The sequence below is a fragment of the Suillus fuscotomentosus genome (assembly GCF_016647785.1).
Source record: "Suillus fuscotomentosus strain FC203 chromosome Unknown F5891scaffold_12, whole genome shotgun sequence".
In the NCBI taxonomy this organism is placed as follows: Eukaryota; Fungi; Basidiomycota; class Agaricomycetes; order Boletales; family Suillaceae; genus Suillus; species Suillus fuscotomentosus.
Window position 1 is genome coordinate 539,350 of NW_024539524.1, and position 20,815 is coordinate 560,164.

The window sequence follows — 20,815 nt, forward strand, 5'->3', positions numbered from 1 at the left end:
ACATAGCCGTTATGCTAGGGACAGAAGTGTGAGAAGGCGACCTACATCCTTGCGTCATGATCGTGCGTGTGCGTTATGGAATGCTTGTCCAGCTGTAGTACCATGGTCATCATAGCGACGAGTATTGAAATTGGGGTGCTTGGCGTCCATCAAATCAGTTTTCTATTGAGATAGTAGCGAATATTGCAGCTCAGTTATGAGCAAGGCACCCTGCGTCAATCAAACGATAGAGGTATGGCGATAGATTTGAATGTGTGACGTTGTCTGTAAGACAAGAAAAAAAAGTACACACTAAAGCCAAGATATCAGCGCCAACCTGAAGTAGAGTGGAAAACCGAGGTGCGTTCGCGATTACATGCCTTTGCAGCAAGGCTTTCGGAAGGAAGGTGGAGCACGGTAGCCTAGGATAGTGCCACATGTAGTAAAAATTCTCTACAGGAACCAAACGCAAACGAAACTTCCTACGTGGCATTTGTGGTAGAGGCACTACTCTTGTTCGCATCAAGAGCTGGAGCGTGAGTCGGTAGAGTTTTGGATAGCCAGGTTACCGTTATCTGTGAGTTTTGATGATTTTTGAATGAAGAGGAAAAGGTCCAAGCCAAGCTCTAACTGTTTGGCTTGGTCGTTGTTTGCCGCGGTGATGACCCAATTGTTTGTGCTCGCACACGCTCACTAGTCATTGTCCACGATCCTCATCGACCGTATCCTCCGGTTTCCCTTTATCTTTGCACGTTCTTCGACGACAGTGAAACCGAACAAGATTTTTTTATTTTGAGCGTTGCTCATGTTAGTTAGACTGCTTTGATGTCTGGTAAAGCGCCTCCAAAGGGACCAAGAGCGCTTCTGAGTTCGTTGCCTGGCTCATCGTCACAACAACCTCCGACGTCGTCAACTTCAACATCGGGTTCTTCACCTGGTGCTGGTACTAGTAAAATTGGTGCACCACCACCAACAGGACCAAGACTCCTGAATGGTGTTCCAACTCAACCCCGAGGTAAACCGACCGGAAAGCCTTTCGTTAATGGCCATGTTGGACCACCTATAATAAACGTACCGACAGGACCCAGATCTACGCAGAAGGGCAAGCAGGCTGATTCTTCATTGTCAACATCAACTGTGAGTTTTATTTCTTAAATGATGAGAATCATCATAATGATAAATTTCTATAGTCATCTGCATCACCAATTGACGAAACTTCACCTGTAGCGAGTTCAAGTAATAATACTTCAGCGACTGTTGCTGATGGTGTTAGGCCTCATCAACCTGTGAAGATCTCCTTTACAATTAATCGCAGAACTTCCCTAACCGAATCACGTCCGAGACCACCACAACCTTCAGAAGAACCGCCGCCACCACCACCACCTTCAGAAGTACCACCACCAACACCACCACCACCTCGTTCACCTTCGCCGCCGCCGCCACCACCACTATCACCACCACCTGCACCGTCACCACCGTCACAGGATTTATCAGATCACGCGCCCTCGCCCCCGCCCTCACCTCCTCCTTCAGAACCAGTCGCATCATCTTCGAAACCACAACCACCTAAATTCTACTCCTTACCTCCTCCTCCGCCATGGCCACCCTCCCGTTCCGAGTACCCTGCTGGCAACAACTTCAAAGTCATCTATGACCCTGCCATCGACAAGGACCGCGACGGACGTTTTCGCGCTCTAATCGAGAAAGTTCGAGCTGCCCAGGTCGATGGTACAAGTGAACCCCGGATCAAGGGCAAAGGAAAGGGCAAGGAGACGCTCACGAGGTATAACGGACAAGTGATCGAAGGCGAGCCAGAATCTACCATAATCGATCCCCGCAAAGCACCAGGTTTCAAGAAACGTCCCCACCGAGACGCGTTCCATGAAATTCGGTATGAAGTGGGTATAATCACCTATATCTTCTAATTAACCACATTGACGCGTCTTGCCAGTATGATCCAAACTCAACAGGCCCACCACCCCCCACAGCTGTGTTGATCATGAATTTGTCACCCCTAACGCCTACGCAGCAGATACGTCGTATCTTCAGTGCACATGGGAAGATCTCCTCCTTTGATCCGCAAATCGACATGGAGTCTGGGGTAGCGCTTGGTATCGTGTTCATTCGGTACCAGACACATGAAGAAGCCAAGTCATGTGTAGAGCGTACTCATGGAAAGAAATTTGGCACGGGCATGGGAATGGCTGACGGGGAGGAACTCAAGGTGGTCTTTGACGGCGAAGGTCTCAAATTAAAGGCAGTGCGGAAAGAGCTAGAACAACAGAAACATCGTGGTAGAGAAGAGAAAAGAAGGAAGGAGAAGGAAGCCAAGGTTCCGACGTTACCACCTGCACCCATACCCGCACCAATATCCATACCGAAAGCTCAGACCCCAAGCTCGACGCATACACCCGTTCAGCCCGCATGGCGGCCCAGTCATCAGCTCCCTGCGCGCCCTGCACACATCCCCTACACCAACGGACGTCTATCACCTCCCCGCAGCAGAAGAGCAGCGCCTGTCATGAAAGCTAAAATGATGAACTCAGCACTGAGCACTCGTTTCCCAGTAGTGAATGACCTGGCGCCTATGTCGTCCTCACACTCCTCATCATCAACACCCATCCATACCCGCGGTCGTCCTTCACATCATAGTTCTACTCACGCTCCGGCACCTCCATCCCGCTCACCTTCCCCTATTTCCCGGCGCCCAGGACAAGGGCGCCATCAACAGCAGAGAGAGGCTACCAGTGCCACTGTCATCGATGCCCTCGCCAAGAACGGCTTCGAGCATGTTCGAATAGACCTCACCGGTGGCGCGATGATATCTATCCGTGAAGAAGATGTGCGCGCGTTCTTCAAAGACTTCAAGGTCGACTGCGTCCTACGAGATCACAACGCTTGGTATGTTGCCTTTCAAACAAGCGACTCTGCACGACGCGCAGCCATGGTGCTCAGCTCACGAACACTTGGCCACCACTCGGTAACCCTCTCAGCTTGTCCTCCTCCTTCTCACGCCGCTCCTGTGGCCGCTGAAAAGACCAGCTGGACAAAGGATGAGATAGTTCAAAAAGCAGCAGATACGATCATCAAAGAGCTCAAGGTTCTTTTAGAGAAGGATATTACTGAGCGGGTGGCTGCTGCTGATCTCCGGAAGCTGGTTGCAGACGAGAAGGCGAAAGTTGCAGAGTCGAAAGCTAGGGAGGGTCCAGAGATGGTCAATGAGCAACGGCCGGCTGAGAAGCGAGGTCTGAAGGGACTTTCCTTTCGGAAACCGAAGAGAATAAGGGAGGAAGAGGCGAAGACAGCCGTGGTTGAAGAAGAAGCTCCTCTCGTTGAGCCGGAAGAGCCTGTACCCGTTGAACCACCAAAGAAAAAGCGGAAGAAAGATCTCGTCCCGAAGATTACGAGGGTGTCTGAATTAGACTTGGAGTCCGAGGATGAGGAGAACCTTGTACCCGAACCCCGGAAGCGGGCAGTTTCCGAGGTTCGTGATGAGGAGCAGGAGCCTGTCAAGAAGAAGCCGAAGAAGGACGTTGTGGTCGATGATGATGAACCACATAAGAAAGCCTTGTCGAAGAAGAAGGTCATTAAGAAAAAGTCAGCAGCCAAGGTGGTGGTCGACGAAGTCATCCGGCCCGACGAGTTGGATTTCAATGTTCCTGCTACTGCCAACATCCACATCTCAAATGTGGAGTCGGTCTCGCGCTCGCCTTCTCCCGTGCCAGAACCACCACGGCCTCCGAGTCTTCCTCCTGATCCACTCGAGCAAGGCATATGCAATGACGACGAGGACCTCTATTTCGCTCGGCTGGCTATGTCGGATGACACTCCAAGCGTGTCGCACGTCTTGCTGCCTCCTACCGAAACTGTACTAGCATTTCGGAAGCATCTCACAGGCTCAGCACGTACCGAAGGCTACTACAAGATTTCTCATACCGAGAAATCAGCCTATGTCGCTCAATACGCCTTACGATCCACGAACGTCGAATCAGTCGCTCCAACTGAAGCACCCGCCCAACCTGTCACCTCTTCCCGCTCGAATCGTGCCAATGCTCGCCGCCGCGCTCAAGGTCTGGAAGAGATCAACCAAGTACAGCGAGCTGTAGCTCTTTCAAAAGGCGAGACAGCTGCTGCAGAACTCAGCATCAAATTCAACCAGCTCCAAACGCGGAAAAAGCATCTCCGGTTCGCGAGGTCTCCGATTCATGACTGGGGGTTGTACGCTATGGAGAGGATCGCGCGAGGGGAGATGGTCATTGAATATGTTGGTGAGATTATTCGGGCTCAAGTCGCCGATAAACGGGAAAAGGTGTATGAGCGGCAGGGGATCGGAAGCAGTTATTTGTTTCGGATTGATGAGGACCTTGTGGTGGACGCTACGAAGAAGGGGAATCTTGGGTAAGTTCTGGCTCGGATCCTTACGCGATGCAGCTGCTGATTGGATGTTTTCGTTAAGACGTCTCATTAATCATTCATGCGATCCGAACTGTACTGCAAAAATCATCACTATCAACGGCGAGAAGAAGATCGTCATCTATGCTAAGCAGGATATTGAACTGGGCGATGAAATTACATATGGTTTGTCAAGCCTCCATACTTGATTTCTCTGACTGACGCGTTTCGCAGATTATCATTTCCCCATCGAGCAAGATAAGATTCCATGTTTATGTGGCTCTGCGAAGTGTCGCGGTTATCTCAACTAGAAACATGCTTGACGTTATCCACTTCGCTCTCTACATTGCACATTCATACCCTTCAATGCTATCGACCACAACGCTAATTTACACTGCGCTATGTATCACTCACCTCGTTGCACACATTCCCTTTGCATGGCATTGTTTATTAATGATCATTGGTTTCCACTGCTTGATGGGTCTGCTTAGGAACTAATTGCTACTTGACAAGTCCATGGGGCAAATATGATGTTTTCTGGACCGACATCAACGACATGAGAGAGATTTGTTGACATTCACGACTTTTTCAGTCCATTAAGCTCCTGCTTACAACACTTCGAACGGACTAAAGTCTCTACTGGGCACTTCGAGGACCCGTACTCGATCGCTCTTCAAACTTCAATACAACATGATGCATGGTGCATACATCATCTAATCCTCAAGTCACTTCGGATACACGTCATGAAATCGGTCCAGGTAGGTGAAACAGTGGAAAGTCGCGTGTCATGAATAATAGAATACATGTGTTCAATCTTCAAGCTGCAGATCCCCATACGGCTTTACTCTGAAGTAGGACTCATCGAAGTGATGAACACGTATAAAACCGTCTTCTCCGCCGGAAGCATAGCTCGTGCCAGCCGGATGAACAGCAATTCTAGTAGTCAAATCAAAATCATTGAAAAATAAATAAAACTGGGGGAACTGACGTATTAATGGGTCCGAAATGACCTTTTACTCTGCCAACCTCCTCTTCAAAGACCTTGTGCCAAAACCGGGTTTCAAATTTGCCTTGCCGCAGCGACGTAGTCGTGACCTGCATCGCTTCCTGACCACCACCTACTAGTACCTGTGCGCATATCCGTTATATGAGCAAGATGTAAAAGACGCATGATCGACCTACGTATGGTTTGTTGGGCGCTAGTGCTGCACTGTTCAAAGGTGTCTCTGTTGCAAAAGTTTTGAGTACTCGAAGAGTTTTTGTGTCATGTATCTAGGCCAGTAGCGTATTATAAACAAAACGCCCAAGTTACCGATAGCTAGAGACTCACCCGAGCAGTTTTGTCTTTGCTACTTGTTACGAAGTAGCTGCGATCGGCAGACAATTGCAAATCGGTGACGACGTCCATGTGCGCACGCTCATTATTGAGAACTTCTGTCCCAGTCACAACATCAAAAAGAGCGATTTTTCCAGACTCGTGACCAGTGATGATCAGGTTTGGTGTGTATGTGAATGCGCAGACGGTGGCCTTGGACCCTATGGGACTGAACATATGTTCTGGTTCTAGTGATTCTGGAGGGGCAGCCGTGTATCAGGAATGATCAAGGGTAGTATTTCCACCTCACTCACGAGTTGTTCCATCTCCATCACGGTTTAGCTTGAACACTCTTATAACACATTGATGGCCCATGCGTTGCTCAGTGATGCAAACGACACGTTCGTCATCGTCGCTGAATGCAACACGTTTCACAGCCGTCGGGAACTCCCAAACGTAGAGACATTTGCCATCGGATACGTTCCACAAACGTAGCTCATTATCGGCAGATCCAGAGACAAGAAATCTTGACTGTGCTATCAGATACTGGTCAACATCGGTAGCACCACGACGTAGAAGGGGGGGAAAGTCCTCACAATCGGCGTCGATTGTCCATACTGTGCCGTTGTGGCCATCGTATGTACCTAGGCGTTCACCATTGTGTGAGAACCAAACGTTGATAATATGGTCTTTGGAGCATGAAAAAAGTAAGTCCCCTTCTGAATTGAACTTGATTTGAGTGAGTGATCGTTCGTGACCTGCGAGACTGAATGTTAGATCACGGTTGAAGCTTTGAAGATGCTATGAATTGATTTTGCCTTGCAATAGAATTGGCCTCTATGATGGAGCGATTAGTATGCAAAAAACATCAGGCTTATGCATGTCCAACCATTATTCAGTATCTCAACAACACGTCGAGCTGTTGATCAGCAAAGTTGTATTTGCTTGTACGAGAGTTGAAAGAGAAAAGATTTCGAGCGGTTTACGACTGCCGCATTCGGAAGTTTTGTGTTCTCATTGCGACCTCAGTCCACAAACGCCGCCAGCAGCATGGTCCGTAACACATCGACCAGGATGTGGCTCAAGAGTATAACACACTATGTTGAGTAAAGTTCATGCGAGATATTAGAGACCTTTGTCACCTATATCGTATCCCCAACCACTCGAAATAGATACAACTTCAGTGGTGAGCTCCATTCTGCTTTCTTTATCGAAATTCATCTAGCCAGAAGTCGACTATTAAAATGCCCTACAGCACAGCGAGTGTATACTGTCCGACTCGCTACTTCTCTCATTCTCTACCATTTATACGCCTTTCAGACAATCTTGCGGATGATCAAGTCCGACTATGCGTGCATGGTGCATATTTACTCGCGACCGTTTGATTAACGCGGTGAAATCAAGAAGATTAGATAGAAGAGGGAAGGTTACGGCCTGATCCTGGCATTCGATCATCAAATGCTGAAAACGTCAAAGCTAGGGCTCACAATTGCATCTACTGACATCGCATCACAGCTAGAAATTTGTCTTCTCGGTTCTCTCGATGCTTTGTTCCTGATGAACGAAATTGTTAGTATTCAGTGAGAAGGATGACTGGTTCTGCTCTCTGGTTATTAACAGTTTTGTTGCTTGAGCACCTTCAAGTTATCATCCTGGGCCATTGTACGTTTTCATCGTCCTTCAGCACTTATGTTTACCCACTAGTGAGGTTGGATATCGAGACAAAGCTCCACCGTTTTTCAACCATTGGACCCTGCCAGCTCCGAGTCCATCTTGGGATCTCACTGCCATCATGGCACTATTTCAATGTTCAAAGCGCTGAGCCGCATCGAGGTGCTCAGCGCTCAGCTTATGTGAACGTACATGCAAATCGTATATTCGAATCCAAGCCCAGATTTACCAGTCTGTCTATCATCGACGGCTGAGCACTACGGCCTCACATACATACAGACTGGTCACGGGTCTACCCGCAGCTTCCCGTTTCATGGCTGCGCGATGTGCCACAGCACGTGCGACGTGGACGTATATAATTACTTGTGGTTCGCCCCATGCTTGATATCCATGTCCATATAATCGGCCCAATCTAAACTATTAATGTGAATGTGAACCGTCAGACATACGCATAGAAATACAGGTGAGATGTGAGTGGCATCCTGTCAGAGAATATCCACCTCGTCCTTGAGTGACCTCTTGATCTTCAACAATATTCCTGTCTTCCAATTATCCAACTTCGTGACCTGATCATACTCGAACACTGCTGTCGTAAAGGCTGGTTCATCGCCATCCGTTACAAGCGCACACATGTCTTCTAGGAACTTGCACTCCCGAGTTGAGCTGAATGTGACATCTTTCGACTTGAACACTTCGATGTCCCGCTGTGCTTTCCCAACATCCTAGAACATGATTAGAAATTGAGTGAGTGACATTAACGAGAAACGTACTCTCATGGCGAGTGCACAAAGGCCCGAACGCAACCAGTAATCTTTCACGCTATACTTTGTCAGGTTCGACTTCAGCGCGTAACTTGCGACCATCTCGTAGAGCTGTATGGCCCCTTTGTAGTCTTCAATTTCAGCACAGAGGTCTGCTGCATCCTTACGACATGCGCTAGCCGTTCTATAACCAAGGTGAGCTGTTGTCTGCTCTGTAAAAGCTGTACATACGCAGCAGCTTCCTCCTGGTCATACCACTCGGCGGCTCGCTGGAAGCTCTCGCATGCCTTCGCGATATTATTCAATTCGTGATGATAGATCTGGCCAATCTCCTTCTCTCTGTCTGCTGCCTGGCGGAACCTGCCCGACTTAGTGAGATGCATAATCGTGCAACCTAAAGCCTGAATCGCCACTGCAGAGCCAGATCAGTATCAGTTCCATCGAGAGTGCGGAGAAACATGCATTGAGGGTCATCTTTCTTGTATGCCTTGGCAGCATTCCACCAAGCATTTGCTGCATCGTTGGTTTCGTTACACTTTTCTCTGCACTCTGCTTCTCTTGAAAATGCGTCGCCAGCCGCCTTAAATTGCTTCTCGAGCCGGAAAGAGTTGGCAGCTTGTTGGTATAGGTCCCCTGCTTCCTCCCATTTAGTTGATGAAGAAGAAAACCATCCAGTTGAGGAATTTGATTTCTTATCAGCTTTCTCGAGAAGAATCTCTGCTGGTGATTTGGGCATGGTGGTTGTGGAGAGTCGGGTCACTCTGGATCATCGGGAGGCGCATTTGGGGCTGGGTTGTTGCAGGTGTGATGCTTACATAAGTTCAAGTACAGCCGCAGAAGGGCTTGGCTTTGTTAAAGGCATGCCGCATTGTCGTCAGGCTCAACATTTTCCACAACTTGCTGCCACACGCTCGGGCTGCTAGGTACATTTATTTCGTAAAGCGTAAGTATTCGTAAAGTGCTAGGTATTCATGAAGTACTACAGGTTCGAACCAGATCTCTGTGATTCTGATCCTCGGAATGTGATGGAAGCTGCAATGGAGAAATGATCATATAGTACTAAGTCTACGGTAAATATCGCTTTGCTCATTTTAATTTGAGAATATGATATCCAGATAGGGATCCTTCATGATTAGTTGTTCAAAAGTTGACTCAACTGCTCCTCCCAACTACCACCAGGGCAACAATGAACAGCAGCATAATAATAATTCCACTCACAGCAGCAGCCACCCTACACCTCCTAATCCACGGGCTCCTCGCTATTAAAAACGGGCCACGAGGATGCGCTGAATGTATCCCTCGCGAATATGATGGCGGCATTAAGCTCTGCACCGAAGGCGCCACAAAGGGATAGCCATGGTGCAATGGCTGCATCGTAAATGAATTAACGGTCCGTGTGCTCTTACCCGTCCACAAGGGCGTCATGCTGCCACCCCGGCCATAGCTATTATTATTCTTGGCTTTCACCAGCCATCCACCGATGAGCCAACACCATGGTGCGATAAATCCAAGCCAGAACAGTGTCCGAGCGGTGTCGGATTTCTCAGTATGCTTAGCCCATTTCTCGTTGGCCTGGCGTGCGCTAGAGCATTCTGTGTATGAGCCGAAATATAGCTCTGACTCTGCAAAGCGACGGTCGATGAATGAAGATGACATCGATCGAACAGAATCACGCTGGCTTGGAGTATCGAGCCCACCGTGATTGGCCCGGTGATCTACATTGGGCTGTGGTAACGAGTATGAGGGTGGATATGTTGAGGTTCGCGATGAAGCACGGGGGAGTAAGGGAGTGTGTGTTGCTGGAGGTAGCGAAGGCAGCTGGGGGATTCCTTGTTGGCACTCGGGGGAATTCTTAGAAGACTCCGCAGTTCGGCTTGATGGGAGTTCCTGATCATCTAGAGGTTCATGATCCGGTTCCAAAATCATAGCAGAGTACTTGCTCTCCCGCACTGCACCAGCCGATCGAGCTGTGACGAAGCTCTCGCGTTTCGTCGATGTATCATCGGGAACATCCTCAGCGATATCCCGGGACAAAATTGTGTCTGAAGGGAGAGGTCCAGGAAACGCTGGGCGTAGATCAAGAGGAGGAATGACAGGTGGTGTTGCAGATAACGAGTTGCCAGACTGGTGTGTCCTCGTCGACGACATACTTATGGTCCTGTTCAGCGGGCGGGAGAGAAAATTTGAATATACTGGCGAAGAACCTGTTCACATTGATCAGTCACGAAACAAACTCTAGAATTCGCGAACTAACGTGCTGAGTCACCAAGCGAATCCTCTCGTCGCCTCACAAACTGCGGAGGAGCAACTGGAGTGGTGGGCGTGGGTGTTGGGCGTGCGGAGTACATAGCCACCGCACTGGTTGGGGTCATCATAGATGGACTGATCGGTGTCATCATGGTGGCTGTAGTACCACTCGTTCGAGAACCGGAGCCATCTGGGCTACTTGGTAATGACACGGTGCGCTTCTCAGGTGACATATAGTCTTGCTCAACAATTGGAGAAAGTGGTTGCCCAAAACACTCCTGTATCGGTACTCGCAATGAATGTGAGCTCTTGGAGGGTTGTAAGGACCGCGTGCGTGTGGCATTTGCTGGTGGTGCAGTGGGTGGTGGTGGTGGGAAGTGATGAGGTTGAAGATCCGGCGATGATGATGCAGCACGAGCAACCGAAGTTCCTCCAGCCCCTCCAAGCCAGGAAACCTGTGACGGGGTTTTAGGTGATTCGAGGCTACTCTGGGAGGATGATGCCGGCGTATGATTTTGCCAGTATGGGTAAGGGTGTGTCGGCACGCGGAGCCCAGGAGGCAGCGGGCGCTTAGGGTTTGAAGGCGTAGTCTGAAGGGAGGATGTACTGTCTAGGGCTTGGGAACTCTGACTTTCTACGGGAGGACGATTCGAGTGGACCTCAGTTTGTATATGCACCTGAAGTTCCGGGTCAGCGTCTTGCTGACGTTGTTTACCTTTGCTATTGGATTCCGAGCCTATGAAGCGAAACATGGTGGAGAAGATGAGAGATAGAAGACTGGGTTGAGTGTGTGGTGAAGAAAAGGTTTCCTGTGGACTCTCGGCGTGCGATCAATGGCGTGGAAGAGTGGTAAGGGTGCTGAAAGATTGATGGAGGTAAGTACGTGTAATGTTTAAATGGGAGGAAACCTCGGACACATGAAACCAGTGTCAGGTATAAGTACCGTGGACGGGCGGGCATGCAGGAGAAGCTTGATGTGAAAGGTGAGGATGTCACAGAACAGGGGGGCGTAAGAAGCACGATATCACTATCGATGCTCGTAGGATGAAATCGATTAGCCATAGAGAGTAGGCGGCTGGCTGTTCAGATTATCGTATGAGGAGGCTGACGAGCGCAAGGAAAGGCGTGTACGCCTCACGCATAACATGAGGCGAGTACCTGCCATATCGGCTAATCAACAGATAATAGAGTCATAAACCGTTGTGGACCGTGGCCGTTGTTTGCAGTAAGTTGGCAGTAAGTTGGCAGTAAGTTGGCAGTTTTTACATCTAGTCGAGCTCTCTACATTCCAGCCACTGTCACCAGTGCACCGGACGAGTCAGATTGAAAGTAGCAGGATGACAACAAAGCTCACCTCCCTGATGACATAGAAAGCCGGAATTAATACATGTGCGTTCCAGTTGCCTGCTAAGCGGATAGTATTACATGAGGGATGTGAATGAAAGAGTAACCAATTGTAATGCCGCGTAGGTCCGGCTCCTCGTGCATCATGGCCGCCGCTTGACACGAATGACCATTCACCTCGAGTAAATATTCAGCACATGGCCACTGGACCCTGGTACGCATGAGTTTGATAGGAGAAACGACCATCACTGATATCATCCCCTGCATCATGACAGATGGCAGTACCCATCAGAGTTGAATGAGGTGGCTGTACATTTCATCGCTCAATCCGAAGTGTCCTGAATACATTGATATAATGGGCAAACAACAAGGGGGCGAGGAATTAGTAGCAGTACGTATAAACAGTGTCGGTAGATATATCGTAAATCGTTAGTCGAACCCTCTTCTGCACCAACCAGCGTGCAATCCATTCTGTATCCGCACATTCATCAATAACTAGATCTATGCACTTAGACGTACTCGTGTTCATCGATAAAATAGATTGTAAAAGGGAGGGTATAGTCCACGTCATACACCGGTCTCGGTGTCTGCTGGGGTATCATCGGTAGTGGGAGTGTCTTCTGCGACAGGTGCATCCTCAGCTGCTGATGTAGAAAGTGCCTTGGTATCATCCTTTGAATCATCCTCAGGTTGCCCCTCATCCAAAATTACTTGAGATGAAGAAGCTACCGAATCCGCATCCGAATCATCTTGGGCGTCTTTCTTATCGGCTTCCTCCTCCGGAGTCGTAGCTGCTTCTTCTGTCAATGTTGTATCCAGTTGTTGGGTTCTACCAGGAGAATCAGGAAGCGGAATTTCCTCGGGGCCGCAGGGTGAATCCAACTTCTTCTCATCCAATTCCACATCCTTCACCCCCTGTGTCACTGACTTGACATCCTCCCCCTCCTTCTTATCCGAGTCTGCTGGTATTGGAGGGGTACTGCATTCAGCCTGTGTGGAGTTCCCCTTTAGTTTCTTGACACTCGTCGAAGTAGAGTCATCATCGTCATCCTCAACGAAGCTGAAGCACCTCTTCCGACCTATCGTGGGTGCATTTGACGTTGCTACATATCAGATCAATCAATCAGAACAATAATACAAGAGCGCGCCAATTCCAAAAGACCGTCAGATCGCCATGTTGGGATATGAAACACGACTCACCATCATCCCTCCAGGGCCGATCTGGGCGCGGCAGAAATGAAGTTGAAACACGACGTATAAACTTGAACATTGATATAGCACGTGTCAGGTGAAATGACAGATATATAGAGCAAAAGATATGGACTGGGGCAAGCGAAGGTTATTATCGATACAGTGATACTGTTGGGTGGCTGATGTACTACTACGTACACCAGAAACCAAATTTACAACACTTCAACGGACACGAACGGTTAAGGATCTTCTATTGACAATTGTTTGGTCATATGGTTTTGGTTCTGAATTTTTGGTTCGCGAGTCCAAAACGAAATTTCAAGGTCGTCAATTAGGTGCATGCAAGCATGACAGGAAGCATCGCAGGTTCGTTCAGGGCTCAGGGCTCAGGGCTCAGGGCTCAAGAGCTCATATCGTGACTCGACGTATCGCACTAGCTGGTTTTGATGGTGCAGTGTATCGCGCTTACGTAACGCGACGATGACTCGAATGATTCGAAGGACTATTGGAGGAAGAGATCAAAAGGATAGCAAAACATCTTGATTCATAACACTACACCAGTTGACCCATACTAGCTGATACCATTGATCTCGAGCATTGGCTATCTCCCTTTTTGATCGCTTCGATCCTCGTCTCCTCCACCGACGGTCCAGAAGTTTAATCAAAACTAGAAGAGAAATATAACTACCATGACGCTTGACGTGACTAGTTTCATAGACAACAAGGGAGGGAATGCCGAGGAAATTCGTGAATCGCAGCGGAAGCGAGGAGAGTCGGTAGAGCTGGTCGATCAGGTCATAGATATGTACGCGGAGTGGGTGAAGAGTGAGTTTTGATTGCCTTTCATGATCAGCGGCCCTCTCAAACGCGCGATCTTGAGAGCTCTCTGGCTTTGAACATAGAATCCATGTGCTGATTGTATTTTAAGTGGATTTTGAGGCGAACGGCCTCAGCAAGCAGGTCAACGCGGTGCAAAAGGAGATCGCAGCCAAGAAGAAGGTTGTTCTTGACGCTTATTCACTCACTTGCCTGAATTTATGATCTCTTATAGGCCAAACAACCAGCAGATGACCTTGTTGCTACTAAGAAAGAGCTAGATGCAAAGGTTGACGCGAAACGGAGAGAGACCCGCGAGTTCGAGGTTGAGATGCGGAAGAAAGCTTCTACAGTAGGAAATCTCGTGGCGAAGGATGTCCCAGTCAGCTTGACTGAGGTGAGTATCCGAGTTGTGTCTTCTTATTCAGAAACTGATATAACATTTCAGGATGACAATGTATTGCTCCGAACCTGGCATCCAGATGGTCCTAATGGTCAAGTAGAAAAGAAAACGGATATCATGCCTCACCATGAAGTTTTGCTTAGACTAGATGCAATGGACCTTGATCGAGGTTTGATTATCGCTGCATTCATATTCCATAACTGGTATTCAAACCAATACGCCAGGTGCCAAGGTCGCAGGTCACCGCGGCTACTTCCTCATAAATGATGGTGTCGATCTCAACCAAGCCCTTATCACATATGCTCTCGACTTCCTTCGCAGAAAGGGATACAAGAAAGTCCAACCACCATTCCTTGTCAATAAAGACGTCATGGCAAAGACCGCGCAGCTTGACCAGTTCGACGAGGAACTATACAAGGCATGACACAGTTGGTGGATAGCACAATTTAAAACTAATCTATATCGTCATACAGGTTATCGCCAATGACGACGAGAAATATCTCATCGCGACCTCGGAGCAGCCTATATCGGCATTCCATCAAGACGAATGGTTCGAAGACCCCAAAGCTCAGCTTCCCATATACTACGCTGGATACTCGACATGTTTCCGTAAAGAAGCCGGCTCAGCTGGACGTGATATGTGGGGCATCTTCCGTGTGCACCAGTTTGAGAAGGTTGAGCAGTTCGTGATCACCGCTCCGGAAGAGAGCTGGAATGCATTCGATACCATGCTGGAGAACAGCGAAGGGTTCTATCAGAGCTTGGGTCTCTCTTACCGTGTGGTGGCGATCGTCAGTGGTGCACTGAACCTCGCAGCGTCGAAAAAATGCGATCTGGAGGCGTGGTTCCCATTCCAAGGTGCATACAAAGAACTTGTTTCTTGCTCGAATTGTACGGATTATCGTAAGTTGGATTGTCGCCCGTAAACTTCTTGATGATGTGGACTCAGCGACACTACAGAGAGCAGGCGGCTGGAAGTTCGTTGCGGTCTCAAAGCGAAGGACCAACAGCGGAAAGTCTACGTCCACATGCTGAACGGAACAATGTGCGCCACGGAACGCGCATTGTGCTGTTTGGTCGAGAACTATCAGACACCAGATGTATGTTCTTTCTTTTTGCGACGCAAGGGATTGACACTAATACTGCATTTACCCTCAGGGTCTCGTTATACCCGAGGTACTCAGGCCATATATGCAGGGACGGGATTTCCTACCATGGGTGAAGGAGTTGCCAAAGAACTTGCAGAGAAAGCAAGTGTAAACGTTAACCTGCCAAACGAATACTTGCAACGTACCACGCGTTGACTTTGGTACAAGGTTACATAAACACCAATTCTCCAGACCTTCTATATCAAGGTCTGACTACGGGAGCATCACCCGAAAATTCTTATCGAGGTATTCAACGGCCTGAGTGCAAGTTTTATCTAGATTTGCTGTATGTTCTCTGAAGTCATGCACGTACGTTTATTGTGTAACGCAAGAAAAACCAAGTCTACAAGGAAGAATAGTGAATTCATGCGCCATTGGCATAAATCTTCCCGCAGTTGACTTTCTGCCTGAACCCATTCAGCAACGGCACGGCACCACCTTCACTTTTCCAATCCAACTGGTCCAATCTTTCAGAATCTCCATATCCTCTCGCGTCTTTCCTCTGTCTGTCCAATCATAGTACCTAGGCAGGCAAAACTGGAGCATATGTCCCATACGTTCCGATCCACGTGCTATGAATTGAGTGAATGGGCATTCGGGTATCTATATAGGTCGGTACGAGTCCGTGTGGTTTCTGTGGTGATCGTCCTGGAGTGCCTGAGTGCGCCATCACGATCACGGTACTACTACCAAGCAGCGGAGCACCTACCTGGGAAACGAAGTGCATGTACAAGCACACATTCAGGTACGGATCTGTTGATTCGGGATCAAAGAATACTAAGCCCTCTCGCAACTTACCCCTTAAATGCGAATCTTGTCACCCTCAACCTGGGAAGGCCACGCGAAAGGTACCCGGTTTCTCCGTCGAAGCTGTATGGCGCTACAGCATGACAGCGCATACCCTGGACCAGCACGAGGAGGAGTCCTAGAGGACGTTGTCCCTAGACATAGAGAGGGACTTTCATTGCTGACGAAGTCGGCACACTCCAGCGTTTGTCGCGCAATCATTCCATATATCTCTAGCACGGATGCAATCCTAACCAATCCTTCATGTCCCATTACTAATAAAGCATAGACTTCCGAGACCTTCGAGAGCAGACGGGACACAGCATCATCCCGGTTCGCCTGATTGAGTATCATCTATCGCCCCTGATTCCGTCGAGATCTGTTTTGGCATTTGCGAGTTTTTTCTTAACAACCTTCGAATCAGGCTGTTTGGACTGATGATAGGATGATTGAAAGAGAACGTTACGAACTGTAATAGTCGAACTTGTGTTCGCAACGCCCACATCGGAAGACGGCCTGGTCAGGATTTGGTCCGGGAGTGATAGTGGGTGGTGGAAGATCCTGCGGCTGTTACTATTTAGATCGGATCACACACGGAACGTATCAAGAATTGCATATACCTGGCTTGTCTGAGGGTGTAGGAGATCCCGTGCGCTGGAACCTGCAATCATAGGTTCAGGGTTGCGAGACTGTCGAGCGCTTCAAGCGAACTTGTCAAATGACTTGAGAAGAAAACTTGATAATCCTCTGCGCAACCTCTGCGAGATTCATGCCTCGGAGGACGAGAGATCTAGAGAACGGCTGTAAAGCCTGCAATATATTGTTTGTTGCTAATCCATCATCATTTCTTGGCGTCGGGGACTGGCGCTTCCCAGCACCAATACGATGTAGAATATAGTGATCACGTTGCACTGTTCTCACACCATCCACTGTACGAACCCTCCTGCAGTTGCCTTTCTGCTTTCACCCATTCAGCAACAGCACCACCTTCACCTTCACTTACCCAGCTTTCCAACAGGTCTACGATCTTCTCTTTCAGAACCTCCATCTCCTCTTGTTCATTGCCTCCAAGTGCGCAAAAATCATACATCAGTCTTGGAGTACGTTCCGATTGACGTGCTACGAATTGAGTGAATGAGAGGCGGACGTCCTGGTATGCTTTCAGCGCAGTGGGCACGTTATCCAATGTTGTGAGTGGGTGGGCAAGAAGGCGACCAAGTACAAAAGCATCCTTGATACAAAGTGAAGAATTTTCACGGTTCGTTGAATGAATATGCATACCTCAATTGCTTGACCAGCTCCAGCGGCAAGGTGGGATGTCATGGCATGGGCCTATGTACACGGTCTCGTCAAATGATTGTGGTGCCAGCAAGAAGAGACCCACTGCATCACCTATTAACGCAACTCTGTCCCAAGTGAATAACGGCAAATCATTTAGCACGTGAAGCGCCCATCTTGAGGGATTTTCGAAACACTGCGAAGAATACTCATCAGTCGAGGACAGCATAAACGACTCAAAGCCAAAAAATTACATCCAGAACGCGCTTAGCATTAGGCTCAAAGTCCTGATATGCTTTCATAACCTCTTCTTGGGACACAGCCGAAACCCAATGGCCCTCAAAAGGTATGCCAGTTTTCTGTTCATCAGGAACATATGCTACGACATTGATCAGTGTTCCTCGCGAAACAGGATACGATACGATGTGCTTTGAAATATTCATCAGCAAATAGGGACTAGTCGATTGTGATAAATCACCTTTTCCCTCCCACAAAACTGCAAAATGAAAGTCATTCCTGACAATCGTGACCGCTTTCTGAGGACTTACCATTACGAAATCCTTCACAGCTACGTTATTTGGATCCAATTTCAAAAGCTTCTCCGCTGGAAAGATGCTGCGATAGACAAGCGTTCCGGTCCAAGATGGATCACTGTAGTGCCTTATCTTGCTTGGGTCTATGATGTCTGGGCCAATTGTTTCGAAAAGTGTCTTCCGCACTGGAGAGTGGATGCCGTCTGCCCCTACTAATATGTCGGTGATCGAGGTGCTGTCATCAGCGAAATAGAGGGCGAGTGATCCTGATGACTGCTTTTCATATTTGGTGAGCCGTTTATTAAAGTGCATAGTGCATGACGATGGGATGCTCTGCTTGAGAATGTCGACGAGTTCCTGCCGATGCATATTGAATCCCTGTTTAACTGTGAGAGGCTTTGTCACTTTTCTGCCCCCAGTTCAAAATGATGAAGTTCACAGACGTGTTTTGGAGATATAATGAAACCATTCGAAACCACCATTTGGGGCATCGGACTTCCTCATTCTCCGACCTGTCGAAACGAATCAAGTTAAATGCAGTTGTAGCACAGTTTCTCGAAACAGACCATAGCTGGAAGAAGGGGGCGATGCTGAAATCTGAGAGATCTTTTCATACAAGCCGAGTTCCACCATGACCTCCGCCGCGCGTCGCGAGATTCCAACCCCAGCGCCAGCAGTTGTAATGGCATCACGGGCTTCGTATAAGTCTATGTGGATATCGCGCCCTGCAAACTGGCCAATCGTGATAGCGAGAAAAAGCCCTGCTATGCCTGCACCACTGCATAGGAAGTTCAATCTGCGTCCTGTCTGTGAGAGGTTATCCAGCTCACCAGATTGCTACTCGAAACTTGGGAGGGTCTGATGAGAGCGACATTGAGGATACCTCAGCTGAATCTGAGTAGCACAGCGAGGCCCGGGCCACGTAATTTGCTCCATTTTATGTGACTGTCGACACCGAAGAAGTGAGCTTTGCCGTGAATGCCGTGGGCAGTTATATCGAGCTTCCTTATCAGAACGAATTGTGGGAGGACATGAAATCATCAAATTCCTTCATTATCATGATGCTCTCAGGCAGAACACGTTGGCCGTGGTCCTTCTTGATGATGGCCGTTGCGGCATCTGCAGTCCATTGAGACCCTTTTGGAATGTATGAATATCAATAATGGTTAACCTTGAAAGAAATTCACTGTGAATTCGGATTAGTGTTGTTGGCAGTTAATGCTGCCATTCCGCCAGTGGCTGCGTGGCAATTGCCGGCAGTAGCTCGAGGGTGCTTAATTAAGCTTATAGTTTGCTGACTGTACTATATGTTCGCCCACTGTGTCACATCATGTCACACGTCTGCCGCAATGCCTTTTCACACTCCGCCCGTTTGAACAGTGTGTTGTGCGCTGTGTACTTGTTTGCGGAGTTTCGATTTACAGTAACGCTTTGGGTAGACTGTCACGTCTGGGGCATATTTCTTTTATTACAGATGATCCTGACAAGCATATGGCCCCGGAGAAATTTGTTTTAGTATTCTCTCATCGTGTATGACCATTGTCCCATATTCCAGAATTTTATGTGGTGATCTGACCTTTAGAGCGAGCCTTATATGCACAAAATTAGCCTCCAGCACTGATAAGTTGCCCATAGGACGAGATCTACTTCAATTTTCTTCAAATAAAATATATAGCAGTGTGTATTATGTTTGGGGGAATCTAGATCTATCATGGATAAGGATTCCGTGCAGAATTGCGTGTGCTACAGTCAATGCGTGGACTCTTAAGACACACGGACTCCCGTGGACATCTAGTAGGTTGACATGGTGACTTGTCTCACTCCGTCGGCCTGTCTAGGATAAAAACACAATGCGCTGACGCAGGTGAATGATTCTGCCATATATCAACTGCTTGTAATCCCTTGGAGTCAGGGACTGGCGCTTGCGCCGCTACGACTCATGTGAAACCATGACACAATGCACTGTTCTCAAATCGAACCCATTCAGCAACAGCACCACCATCACCTTCATTTACCCAGCTTTCCAACAGGTCTACGATCTTCTCTTTCAGAATCTCCATCTCTTCCCGTTCATTGCCTTGTACTACGTTCCGATTGACCATCAGAGAACCTGTGAGAAGAAGATATCGTCATATATCGTTATATATCGTAATATATAGGAAAGGTTTTCGTCACATTGGAATATAAAGTGATATAAAGCAATATATGACTATGTAAAAGCACCATAATCAGCATAATCCCCAGCAAGAACTCACCGGTTTACTGATGACATGCTACGAATTGAGTGAACGAGTGGCGGACATCCTGGTATGCTTTCAGCGCAGTGAGCACGTTATCCAATGTTGTGAGTGGGTGGGCAAGAAGACGACCAAGCACAAAGGCATCCTTGATACAAAGAGAAGAATTTTCACAGTTTGTTGAATGAACATGCATACCTCAATTGCTTGACTAGCTCCAGCTCCAAAGTGGGGCGTCATGGCATGGGCCTATGTACACGATCTCGTCAAACGATTGTCGTGCCAGTAAAGAGAGACCCACTGCATCACCATCAGCGCAACTCTGTCGCAAGTGAATAGTGGCCATTCATTTACCACATAAAGCGCCCATCTTGAGGAGTTTTCGAAACACTGCGAAAATACTCATCAATTGAGGACGGCATAAACGACTCAACCCTCCAAAAAAATCACATCCAGAAGGCGTTAGCATCGGGCTCGAAGTCCTTATATGCCTCCACAACTTCTTCTAGGGATACAGCTGAAACCCAATGGCCCTCAAAAGGTATGCCGGTTTTCTGCTCATCAGAAACATATGCTGTGACATTGATCTGCGTTCCTTGCGAAACAGGATACAAGATGATGTACTTTGAAATATTCATGAGTGAACAGGGACTAGTCGATTGTGAAAAATCACCTTTCCCTTCCCGCAAAACTGCGAACTAAAGGTTATTCCTG

The 20,815-nt window shown here is 48.2% G+C and overlaps 7 protein-coding genes across 7 annotated transcripts; 2 read left to right on the top strand and 5 right to left on the bottom strand.

Moving 5' to 3' along the window:
• Nucleotides 1-659: 659 nt before the first annotated feature.
• On the top strand, nucleotides 660-4,932 carry F5891DRAFT_79997 (uncharacterized protein). The gene is made up of 7 exons (XM_041373220.1): nucleotides 660-994; nucleotides 1,061-1,116; nucleotides 1,170-1,202; nucleotides 1,253-1,877; nucleotides 1,931-4,377; nucleotides 4,436-4,557; nucleotides 4,606-4,932. Exons 1-7 carry the CDS (start codon nucleotides 971-973, stop codon nucleotides 4,680-4,682), a joined length of 3,384 nt encoding a protein of 1,127 aa, XP_041229216.1. The 5' UTR covers nucleotides 660-970; the 3' UTR covers nucleotides 4,683-4,932.
• Nucleotides 4,893-6,654, bottom strand: F5891DRAFT_1017558 (WD40-repeat-containing domain protein). The gene is made up of 8 exons (XM_041360998.1): nucleotides 6,576-6,654; nucleotides 6,505-6,523; nucleotides 6,283-6,444; nucleotides 6,001-6,222; nucleotides 5,702-5,943; nucleotides 5,554-5,643; nucleotides 5,360-5,499; nucleotides 4,893-5,307 (listed from the first exon to the last, which is right to left on the bottom strand). Exons 1-8 carry the CDS (start codon nucleotides 6,576-6,578, stop codon nucleotides 5,181-5,183), a joined length of 1,005 nt encoding a protein of 334 aa, XP_041229217.1. The 5' UTR covers nucleotides 6,579-6,654; the 3' UTR covers nucleotides 4,893-5,180.
• Nucleotides 6,655-7,535: 881 nt separating this feature from the next.
• On the bottom strand, nucleotides 7,536-9,018 carry F5891DRAFT_1017559 (vesicular-fusion protein SEC17). Its single transcript, XM_041360999.1, has 4 exons — nucleotides 8,581-9,018; nucleotides 8,350-8,530; nucleotides 8,128-8,302; nucleotides 7,536-8,079 (listed from the first exon to the last, which is right to left on the bottom strand). The coding sequence occupies exons 1-4, from the start codon at nucleotides 8,852-8,854 to the stop codon at nucleotides 7,843-7,845; spliced, it is 867 nt and encodes a 288-aa protein (XP_041229218.1). The 5' UTR covers nucleotides 8,855-9,018; the 3' UTR covers nucleotides 7,536-7,842.
• F5891DRAFT_80223 (uncharacterized protein) lies at nucleotides 8,939-11,415 on the bottom strand. Its single transcript, XM_041373221.1, has 2 exons — nucleotides 10,373-11,415; nucleotides 8,939-10,322 (listed from the first exon to the last, which is right to left on the bottom strand). The coding sequence occupies exons 1-2, from the start codon at nucleotides 11,115-11,117 to the stop codon at nucleotides 9,271-9,273; spliced, it is 1,797 nt and encodes a 598-aa protein (XP_041229219.1). The 5' UTR covers nucleotides 11,118-11,415; the 3' UTR covers nucleotides 8,939-9,270.
• A 602-nt stretch (nucleotides 11,416-12,017) lies between these two features.
• On the bottom strand, nucleotides 12,018-13,095 carry F5891DRAFT_1017566 (uncharacterized protein). The gene is made up of 2 exons (XM_041361000.1): nucleotides 12,910-13,095; nucleotides 12,018-12,812 (listed from the first exon to the last, which is right to left on the bottom strand). The coding sequence occupies exons 1-2, from the start codon at nucleotides 12,977-12,979 to the stop codon at nucleotides 12,277-12,279; spliced, it is 606 nt and encodes a 201-aa protein (XP_041229220.1). The 5' UTR covers nucleotides 12,980-13,095; the 3' UTR covers nucleotides 12,018-12,276.
• A 259-nt stretch (nucleotides 13,096-13,354) lies between these two features.
• F5891DRAFT_1017569 (serine-tRNA ligase) lies at nucleotides 13,355-15,527 on the top strand. The gene is made up of 8 exons (XM_041361001.1): nucleotides 13,355-13,725; nucleotides 13,829-13,899; nucleotides 13,952-14,113; nucleotides 14,165-14,288; nucleotides 14,344-14,537; nucleotides 14,593-15,022; nucleotides 15,080-15,219; nucleotides 15,278-15,527. The coding sequence occupies exons 1-8, from the start codon at nucleotides 13,590-13,592 to the stop codon at nucleotides 15,377-15,379; spliced, it is 1,359 nt and encodes a 452-aa protein (XP_041229221.1). The 5' UTR covers nucleotides 13,355-13,589; the 3' UTR covers nucleotides 15,380-15,527.
• Nucleotides 15,528-16,735: 1,208 nt separating this feature from the next.
• On the bottom strand, nucleotides 16,736-19,120 carry F5891DRAFT_80445 (uncharacterized protein). Its single transcript, XM_041373222.1, has 9 exons — nucleotides 18,695-19,120; nucleotides 18,431-18,642; nucleotides 18,308-18,376; nucleotides 17,880-18,250; nucleotides 17,810-17,827; nucleotides 17,586-17,759; nucleotides 17,438-17,539; nucleotides 17,335-17,385; nucleotides 16,736-17,284 (listed from the first exon to the last, which is right to left on the bottom strand). The coding sequence occupies exons 1-9, from the start codon at nucleotides 18,736-18,738 to the stop codon at nucleotides 16,955-16,957; spliced, it is 1,371 nt and encodes a 456-aa protein (XP_041229222.1). The 5' UTR covers nucleotides 18,739-19,120; the 3' UTR covers nucleotides 16,736-16,954.
• Nucleotides 19,121-20,815: the final 1,695 nt, after the last annotated feature.

What these genes read in the sequence shown, in the direction of transcription:
- F5891DRAFT_79997 (XM_041373220.1), top strand. Translation starts at nt 971, where the DNA reads ATGGTGTTCCAACTCAACCCCGAG. An exon ending in TCCATGAAATTCGGTATGAA is followed by an intron (nt 1,878 to 1,930) that starts GTGGGTATAATC and finishes GCGTCTTGCCAG; the next exon opens with TATGATCCAAACTCAACAGG. An exon ending in ACGAAGAAGGGGAATCTTGG is followed by an intron (nt 4,378 to 4,435) that starts GTAAGTTCTGGC and finishes GTTTTCGTTAAG; the next exon opens with ACGTCTCATTAATCATTCAT.
- F5891DRAFT_1017558 (XM_041360998.1), bottom strand. An exon ending in ATGGACAATCGACGCCGATT is followed by an intron (nt 6,223 to 6,282) that starts GTGAGGACTTTC and finishes AGTATCTGATAG; the next exon opens with CACAGTCAAGATTTCTTGTC. An exon ending in GCAAAGACAAAACTGCTCGG is followed by an intron (nt 5,644 to 5,701) that starts GTGAGTCTCTAG and finishes CTACTGGCCTAG; the next exon opens with ATACATGACACAAAAACTCT.
- F5891DRAFT_1017559 (XM_041360999.1), bottom strand. Translation starts at nt 8,854, where the DNA reads ATGCCCAAATCACCAGCAGAGATTCTTCTCGAGAAAGCTGATAAGAAA. An exon ending in GACCAGGAGGAAGCTGCTGC is followed by an intron (nt 8,303 to 8,349) that starts GTATGTACAGCT and finishes CCTTGGTTATAG; the next exon opens with AACGGCTAGCGCATGTCGTA. An exon ending in TTTGTGCACTCGCCATGAGA is followed by an intron (nt 8,080 to 8,127) that starts GTACGTTTCTCG and finishes ATCATGTTCTAG; the next exon opens with GATGTTGGGAAAGCACAGCG.
- F5891DRAFT_80223 (XM_041373221.1), bottom strand. Translation starts at nt 11,117, where the DNA reads ATGTTTCGCTTCATAGGCTCGGAATCCAATAGCAAAGGTAAACAACGT. An exon ending in TTCGCTTGGTGACTCAGCAC is followed by an intron (nt 10,323 to 10,372) that starts GTTAGTTCGCGA and finishes CAATGTGAACAG; the next exon opens with GTTCTTCGCCAGTATATTCA.
- F5891DRAFT_1017566 (XM_041361000.1), bottom strand. Translation starts at nt 12,979, where the DNA reads ATGTTCAAGTTTATACGTCGTGTTTCAACTTCATTTCTGCCGCGCCCA. An exon ending in TCGGCCCTGGAGGGATGATG is followed by an intron (nt 12,813 to 12,909) that starts GTGAGTCGTGTT and finishes TCTGATATGTAG; the next exon opens with CAACGTCAAATGCACCCACG.
- F5891DRAFT_1017569 (XM_041361001.1), top strand. Translation starts at nt 13,590, where the DNA reads ATGACGCTTGACGTGACTAGTTTCATAGACAACAAGGGAGGGAATGCC. An exon ending in AGATCGCAGCCAAGAAGAAG is followed by an intron (nt 13,900 to 13,951) that starts GTTGTTCTTGAC and finishes GATCTCTTATAG; the next exon opens with GCCAAACAACCAGCAGATGA. An exon ending in TGCAATGGACCTTGATCGAG is followed by an intron (nt 14,289 to 14,343) that starts GTTTGATTATCG and finishes CCAATACGCCAG; the next exon opens with GTGCCAAGGTCGCAGGTCAC.
- F5891DRAFT_80445 (XM_041373222.1), bottom strand. Translation starts at nt 18,738, where the DNA reads ATGTCGCTCTCATCAGACCCTCCCAAGTTTCGAGTAGCAATCTG. An exon ending in GCCCCCTTCTTCCAGCTATG is followed by an intron (nt 18,377 to 18,430) that starts GTCTGTTTCGAG and finishes TCGTTTCGACAG; the next exon opens with GTCGGAGAATGAGGAAGTCC. An exon ending in ATGCTAAGCGCGTTCTGGAT is followed by an intron (nt 17,540 to 17,585) that starts GTAATTTTTTGG and finishes TCGACTGATGAG; the next exon opens with TATTCTTCGCAGTGTTTCGA.